This window comes from Mandrillus leucophaeus, unplaced genomic scaffold, assembly GCF_000951045.1.
Source record: "Mandrillus leucophaeus isolate KB7577 unplaced genomic scaffold, Mleu.le_1.0 Scaffold160, whole genome shotgun sequence".
In the NCBI taxonomy this organism is placed as follows: domain Eukaryota; kingdom Metazoa; phylum Chordata; class Mammalia; order Primates; family Cercopithecidae; genus Mandrillus; species Mandrillus leucophaeus.
In genome coordinates this window covers 1,015,392-1,024,019 of record NW_012101588.1, presented here as the reverse complement: position 1 = coordinate 1,024,019, position 8,628 = coordinate 1,015,392, and the positions used below count along the sequence as shown (strand labels likewise).

The 8,628-nt window shown below is 40.4% G+C and overlaps 1 protein-coding gene across 1 annotated transcript in view; it reads left to right on the top strand.

Annotated features, from left to right (window-relative positions):
* The window catches only part of IGF2R (insulin-like growth factor 2 receptor), a 124,658-nt gene that overhangs the window by 27,437 nt on the left and 88,593 nt on the right, over window positions 1-8,628 (top strand). The window contains exons 5-6 of the mRNA XM_011975972.1: window positions 2,531-2,655; window positions 4,213-4,311. Coding sequence (XP_011831362.1) covers window positions 2,531-2,655; window positions 4,213-4,311 — 224 coding nt within the window. The remainder of the gene's footprint in view (window positions 1-2,530; window positions 2,656-4,212; window positions 4,312-8,628) is intronic.

The following is an 8,628-nucleotide window of genomic DNA, read 5'->3' as shown; positions in this document are numbered from 1 at the left end:
GGGAGCTGTCCAGGCGCGGGAGCTGTCCAGGCGAGGGAGCTGTCCACGGGGCACTGTCCTTGGTTTCAGAGCCTCTGCAGGACTTCTGTGTCCTTTTGGCTGAGCCGACCGGGCAAAGGTTTTAGAAAAGACCCTGGGTGTTGCAGATGGGGATGGATGATCCTGGCCGACTTTTGCACCTAGGCAGAAGAACCACCGGGCCATCAGTCTGGTGCTGTGGGGCAGCGCTGACTTTTGGTTCGCCCCTGCCCCAAGACTTCAGGTGTATATGGGATTGGATCAGCTGTCATCCCGAGCTCATGACACATACAGTGATCCATGTGGTAATCCGTGGACTAACCTTTTTCCTTTTAAAAAATTAGTTGTTTTGTGTAATGTAGTGAGCCCTGTTACCAACAAAAATCTAGGATCTTGGCAGTAACCACTGTCTGTTTTGCTTTTCCCTCTTTGACTTTCCACTAGAAGTAATCGTTAGCTCCCATCTTGTATTAAATTTTTTTTTTTACTGTATCTAATTTCCAAAAAAAAATCTGTGTGTGTATGCAACTAACTTTATTAAAGTGTGTATCTTCCTATGTGTAACTCTTTGGGACTTAAATGATAACAGTAATATTACTACAAATCAACCATATTGTTGTTTTTCACTGTGTGTTATTCCTTCTGGATGCTGTAATATTTTATTGCGTGGATCTGCCAAAGTTAATTTATCCACTCTTCTGTTGATGGGCCTTTGGTTATTTCCAGGTTTTTGCTCTTCAGAAGAGTGGAATAACTGAGTGGAATAACTAGGCCATAGGGCACACAAATGTTCAATTTTAAGACATAATGTCCTGCTGACTTACATAGTTGTTGAACCAGTTAACATTTCACTAGCAATACTGGAGAGCTCTGAGCCATCTCACGTCTGACACTTGGTATTTAATTTTTGCCAGAGGGATGGCTGTAAACGGTATACCATTTTGGTCTTGATTTGAAATTCCTTGATCACCAGTAACATTGAACATCTCTTAACATATTTATTGATGTACGTTTTTCTTCGGTTTGCTTGATCATGTCTTGTTCATTTTATATTGGGTTTCTATTGCGTGTGACCTAGATTAGAATTTTTTCTTTTCATTGGATATTAAAATCCACCGTTGTGTGGCTAGGTGTGGATTTTTCCTTCTCTCTCCTTTCTGGCGTGGTGTGTGCTTTCTCAGTCAGAGGTAATTCATCGTCCTTTATTTCCTGGAATTATACATAAAAAATTCTTTTTCTTATTTGTTTGCATGTGAATGTATGTAGAAATTCTTGATGCTGGTTCTTTGCCAGTTCTGTGTTTTTCCCAGTTTATAACTTCTGTTTTCTTTAAACTATTTTTTGATGAGTATAAACTCTTAAATTGAATAGGTCAACCTTATTAATCAGTTTGAGTCATAAGAAATCTTTCTCTATCTTAAGATTTCTGCCAAGTTTTGAAGTTTGTATTTTGATGTTTACATCTTTAATCCATTTAGACAGGGGTGTCCAATCTTTTGGCTTCCCTAGGCCACATTGGAAGAATAATTATCTTTGGCCACACCTAAAATACACTAATACTCATAATACTTAATGATCTAAAAAAAAAAATCACAAAAAATATCATAATGTTTTAAGAAAGTTTACAAGTTTGTGTTGGGCTGCATTCAAAGCCCTTCTGGGCTGTATGTGGCCCACGGGCCACGGGTTGGACAAGCTTGTGTTTAGAGTTGGTTTTTATACCCAGTACTGGATAGAGATCCAATTTTGTCTTTTTCCATATGGATAACCATTTTGTTTCCAGTTCTGTTTTTATTTCCAGTTCTGCTTATTGAACAGCCTCCTCTTTTCCCTGATCTATTACTTCTGTCATAATCAAAGTTTAATTCACATTTGTGTCTCTGTGCTCTCTCTTCTAGTCAATTGGTCTCTATTCTAGTCTTCTGATCAGTTTATTCCTATGCCAACCCCCATCATGTTGATTTTTACATAGACTTTTTATTCTGGACTGTTATAGTTATGTCCCAGACAAACAGAGATGTGGTCACTATACTTGTAGGCCTTTCTAGAGAATGTTGATTTTGTAGCATATGTGATGGGAAGTATTGAAAAATTTCAGTGGCTGAGTTATATATTCTGATTTGTATTTTTGAAGATCACACTGGTGCAAGATGGATGAGGAAGTGAGGCTGGTGAGGGATGAGACTAGTCTGGAGGCATGCGGAGCAGTTAGGTGGCCAGTGCTGGAGCGCAGGTAGTGGTTTTAGTGGGAGTAGAGGTGGAGAAATGTGGACAGATTTGAGATGGGCATATAGCTGTGGACCTTTCTGATGTATGGAAAGCAGCAGACAAGGTAAAGATAATGTAATGGGGATGCCACTCCTGAGATGGAAAATTCTGGGAAAGGAAAGTTTTATAAATTTATAAGCTGTCAGATAAATTATAATGCTACTTTTAATTTGCTTTTTCTTGGAAATAGCTGTTTGGTTATGTATATTTTATAGCTTGTTCACTCTCTTTTCTCTCCAAATAGGTGACTCTGTTTTGAGAAGTGCAACCAGATCTCTCCTGGAATTCAACACAACAGTGAGCTGTGACCGGCCAGGCACAAATCACAGAGTCCAGAGCAGCATTGCCTTCCTGTGTGGGAAAACCCTGGTGAGTCCACACAGACACTTCATGTATTTCTTTAAAAAAAAAAAAAATGTCTACCCCTTGGTATTCTGGCTGTAGAGGTATTCCAGGAAGAATCAGTAAGCAAACTTAGAAACACAAATAAGAAAAACCCTACCAAATCACCATCACCATCAAGAACCAATAAGTAAACAAATTCTAAACTTGTTACAACTTTTAAGTAAAACATGGACCACGTCTTTGGTAAAACTACAATTAAGTGTGATTAGTGTGGTAAAAATCAGTGCACTGTTTAATGTTTATGTTATAGGCATAATTTTTTTTTTCTAAAACCTCTCCTAGCATTTCATTTTGATGGGTTTTAGAGCAGCGTATTTAGTTTTTTTGAAAATACTTTTCTTTCCTCATTTATATTAAATTAGAGATAGCCACATCTGTTTAGGAGAAGCCTTGGCCCGTGGGTATGGGGTTCTCAAGTTTTTTGGATATTACCTGGTGTTTAAAGAGGACATCATTGTGTAAATTATTATGATTGTTCTTATGGGCATATTGTATGTAATTTGTTATTTTTAATCTTTAGTTTTTGGAAAGGAACTTGCAGTAAATAATTGTTTTAGCTCTTGGGAGAAGGAATTGTTATACAAATTCTGTGAATGTTCTTGAATCAGAGTAAGAACCCAATCCTTAGGAAAGTGAGGTCAAGTGAAACTCTGTGGCTACAAAATTGCTTTAAAATATCATTTTAGAGTTTGGGACTGTGACTGTTGGATCTTCAGATCGACAGTGTCTCATCTGAAGAACTTTGCAAATAAAACTAACATTGTTAATTTTGGATCCGCTTATGAAGTGCATCGTGTGCATATTGAGACCTTAAAAAATAAAAGAATCTGTGTGCAGCGGCATTAAATGAGAAGATTTATATTACAGAATAAAATATATAGCTGCTGTTTTAACTTTAACTAATTTCCTTTATGAATTCTGTGTTCACCATACCAGAAGTAGAACTGTGAAGGATAACTCCCTAGACTTGCCCGTGGGAGCGTAGAGGCAGTTCCTGCTGTGCCTGTGTCACCCTGCTCTGCTGTGATCGGCCTGTTTGTAGTCCACTCTGGTCGAGGTTAACAGGAGGGGCTGCCTTGGAGGGTGGGCGTCTGGTGGATGTACTAACTTGATCAGATGCAGATGGGCTTCTCATGGGAGCCTTTTCACGGGAAGCATGAGGTCATGTTTCCTGGCTTTGGTTTGCTGGCATTTGCTTAAGAGAACATTTGGAGTTTGAGAGGAGAGTGACCGAGGATTTCTTCCCATGAACTCAATCACTGTACTTGCATAGCTGGGGCGGTAGAATGCTTTTGGATTAGTTACACAAAATCCCAACATGATTTTATGAAGCTTTGGTCTCAGCATTTTCAGATTTGGGAACGTCTTGATGACCCTGTTTAACTAAAGCGGTTGCATCCCCTGCCCTTCTTGCTGCTGCTTTCTTTATTTTAGTAGCCTTTACTGCATTCTAATTTTAAAGAAGAATCTTTTCAATGTGTGGCATGGTAACTTATTATAATTGTTATTATTTTTTAATAGGGAACTCCTGAATTTGTAACCGCAACAGAATGTGTGCACTACTTTGAGTGGAGGACCACTGCAGCCTGCAAGAAAGACATATTTAAAGCAAAAAAGGAGGTAACACGGGAACTTCAAACTTCCATGCTTATGAAGTATACTCCGGGGAGCTTTACCTTTCAAATACTCATTCTAACCTTTCGGGGTGAAAATCTTTTTTAGCTTCGAAATTGCATTTGAGCAGAGATACCATGTGATTTAATTTTTTAAAACTTGTCTGAGTGATTCTTATTTTTAGGACAGGGCATTTAAAATATCACAGGATGTGATTTTTGGTCCAGATTGGAAATAGAATGGCTCATCCATATAGGGCAAGTTAGTTCTTGGTTTCTGGTGCTGTGCAACTCAGTAAACCAAGTGGCGTGGTTGGGCTTGGGCTTAGAGTATTCACTCTCCCTGCAGGGGCCATCTGTTTCTGACGCTGGCTGCTTCATCTTCCTTTGCACCTGGTGTTCCACCTGTGTTGCACCCCGCTCTGATAAGTCTCCTTTACCTGTGTGCATTGTTAAATCTGTCTGTCCCTCTCCTCAGCCTTGGGATGACTTCTGGCTGCAATGTGAGTCCAGGCCACGTGCCCCTTAAATTCTTTTCCAGCTGACCTCAGAGACTAGGTCTCTAGGTTACTGTTATTGTTACGTCCACTCCTTGTTATTTGAACACAGCATTCCTTGGTCAAGACATTCTTCTTGGGTGGGTGTATGTATATATGTCTGTATACGTACACACCAACCTATATGTATTTATTATGTGCAACATGATGTTTTGAAATTGAGAAATGGCTACATTGAGCTAATTACATACGCATTACCTCACATACCTCCTTTTTTTTGTTGTGAGGACACTTAAAATCTACTTTCTTAGTGATATGCAAGAATAAATTACATTGTTATTGACTGTGGTTGTGGTGGTGTGTAATGGGCCTCTCGGGCAGGCCACTCTTGTTGACTAATGAAATGTCCTCTTCCCTAGCCTAGACTCCCTGATGTTGCACTGCTACTTGATTCTCCCTGGTCCTGGGGAAGAGCAGACCGTGTTCCTTCTGCCGCTTCTCCATGCCCACTACCCGAGATCCTAAAGGGAGTTTTCTTTTCTCACCTGGATCACAATCTTAATTAATTATCTCACTTTTCTCTATTACTTTCTGTTTTTAAGAATTTTCAAAGGTTGTAAGGATTCAGGAACTAATGAATGATCATAATAATTTTTACTGGTGGCCTAATACCACGCAGTTTAATAAGGCAAAAAGAAATGTTTATTTAAAAGCATTAATTCAGATTAAATTATGAATGATAAATCACTGATTTTTTCAGATACGGTCATCTATGAAGGGAAAGATAGTTTCATATGGAAGTGGAAGTGGTAAAATACTGCCTCCCAGAAAAACCATAAGGAGCATTCAACGAAAAAAACCAAAAGTTTAAAGTGGAAAGAATTAAGGCTGATATTTAGGAGGTAGTGTCAAAGGTAAACTTCACTTAAAAACTCAGGTGCAGCTGTTAGATGACATACTGTTAGTGGTAGGAAAAGCGTCTCAAAACAGACATCTGCTTGGGGGTTGGGGGTGAGGATGGGAGCAGTGTGTTCATTCTCGCAGTGCTATAAGGAAGCACCTGAGACTGGGTAATTTATAAGGAAAAGAGGTATAATTGGCTCACAGTTCTGCGGGCTGTACAGGAAGCACAATGGCAGCATCTGCTTCTGGAGAGGCGTCAGGAAACTTACAGTCACGGCAGAAGGCAAAGAAGTATCGAGCACCTCACATGGCCAGAGCCTGAGGAAGAGAGTGGGAGCGGGAGGTGCCACCCACTTTTAAATGACCAGATCTCACAAGAACTCACTCACTATCATGAGAACAGCAAGGAGGGGGAGATGGAATCTGCCCCTATGATCCAGTCACCTCACCAGGCCCCACCTCCAATGTTGAGGATTACAGTTTGACACGAGATTTGGGCAGGGACACACAGTTATCCTGGGATTACAGGCATGAGCCACCACACCACCATGCCTGGCTAATTTTATTTATATGTGTGTGTGTGTGTGTTTTTAGTAGATACGGGGTTTCTCCTTGTTGGTCAGGCTGGTCCTGAACTCCTGACCTCAGGTGATCTGCCTGCCTCAGCCTCCCAAAGTGCTGAGATTACAGGAGTGAGCCACCACGCCCAGCCCCACACACAGTCATCCTCAAGTGTCCAGTTGGTCGGATCTGAGTTGCTTCCTGTGGGAGGTGGAGGCTGCGGCGACAGCAGTGCCCTCTGCTCTCTTGCTAGACCCCAGACTTCTCAGCCCCACAGATACTCTCCTGGGCTCTGATTTTCCAACCTGATCATGATACCCTTTGTTTTGTTTTATTTTTTGTTTTATGTGAATGTACCTCTTACCTCGCGTTGCTGAATTGGCAGTTGTGTCTTCTACCACCTAGGAAAAAATTGCTTTCCAAAATGAATAGCAATTTGTTTTCTATGGGTCAGAAATCACCAACTACAGCCCATGGTTCAAAGCCTGCCCTGGCTCTTTTTTTTTGTACAAGCCCAGGACTAAGAATGGTTTTCACATTTTTACAGGATTGTTACAAAACAAAGAGGAATATGCCGCAGAGACCTATGTGGCCTACAAAACCCAAAATGTAGATAGCACGTGGCCCTTTGTAAAAGAAAGTGTGCTGATCTGTGTTCTCAATAGTTTTTGGGGTGGGAGTAGGGAGGTATAGTCTGTGTTTTTCTCAAAACAATGACTTGTAATTTCTCTTAGAAGCAGATTGAAGATGCATGAGAAACGTTTGTAATTTGTACTTCTTATCTCCTCAGGTGTAGTTGGCATCTGGGGCTTTATTCATTGAGTTTTCATTTATTGAGAGCCTATTGTGAGCTAAGCAGTAGGAATTTTGTTAAATTTTGGAATGCTTTCAGGGAACCTATAGACTAATGGTGTGGAGGACATACTCATATTCACTAACTTGTTTTTTTTGTCTTAAGATAGATTAAATGGAAAGAACTGAAAAGCATAATGATTGCTAAAAATGTAGTGCTGTCACTGTTAGCAAATCTTAAGAAAGCGTATGCCCTTTTTTCTGTTTTCAGTTTGATTTGATTACACCTTACAGGCTATGATATGATAACTTTAAAACATATTGAAGGTTTATGTACTTATAAAACACTCATCATTCCCTAAAGAAGAAAAAAATCTCAGTTTGGTTTAGCGTCAGTATAGTCTTGCTTTCTACACCTTACTAATATCTCATTTATTTATTCGTTTTGCTCTGTCACTTTTAGAATGATTTCGATGGACAAAAATCTTGGTAGTTCCAAACAGCACCTTTAAAACTATTGTTATAGTTTGTTCAGTGGATTCTGGTAGGGGCTTTAAGATAATTATTTCTTTAAAGCATTGTGTAAATATACCTCCCACCTTAGTGCCCTTGGGAACAGGCAAAATTCAGAACTGGCCTGCTAGCAGTCTTACCAGGGTTATAAAAGTAAAATTATTATATACGAAACAGCATTAACTCAATGTGTGGTGTGTTGCAGCTGGCAAGCAACCTCGCTCCCCAGGCTGCTAAATTCATGGTCTTATGAATGTCTCCATTGCTGTGTTTGCTGTAGCAGGAAGTGGGAGGACGTTCCCCAGTAGCCTTGACTGTTTTTCCTATGCACATTCCAATTTTGTGGAGTGCTGTGTGAGGCATGTCTTTTCTTCCCTCCCGGAGTGGGGAGATAGCCAGAGGTTGCTACCTGCCCCGTGGAGGGTACTTGCAGATCTTGCTGACTTGGAATCCTCTAAGTGTCTTGATGAAATGGAGCTATTTTCAGAACGAAGAGTTCTTTCATTTTCCCTTCGTGCCATATGCCATCTTGCTCCCTTTTCTATCGTAGGCTTTTATTTTGCTGGTTAGAGAGTTGCATCTTGTCTTGAATCCTACCCAGTCCACTGACTCACTCCCCTCTTGGGTTAATGTTTTCGTATAATCTTGCTGTGGGATGACAAGCTTTAGATTTTGCAGGATAATAGGCACTTGTGGCTTTTTGCTGTAACTCAATTATAGTCTGTGGCAATAATTTTCTTTTATTTTCATTGCCTTTCTGCGTGAATGTGGTGGTAGGCTTAAGCTCCATGTGCTGGTACCCTGTGAGCTCTAGAGGTTCTAACGTCCTCCATTATTAGTAGAAACACTTTGGTGTCTGGGAAGTATTTTAGGCGACAGGCGACTTTGCTTTGAGGATATGGTCGAAATGAGCTCGAGTGCCTTTGAGGCTGTGAGTAGGTGTAGGTCGTTTGATTCACTCTATTAGCTGTCCATGAATCTCTGACAGCAGGACTGGGGAAAAAGGTTAGTGGGTTAGAGCGTTCCTGCAGATTTGATAGCCTACTTCTAAGAGAAAT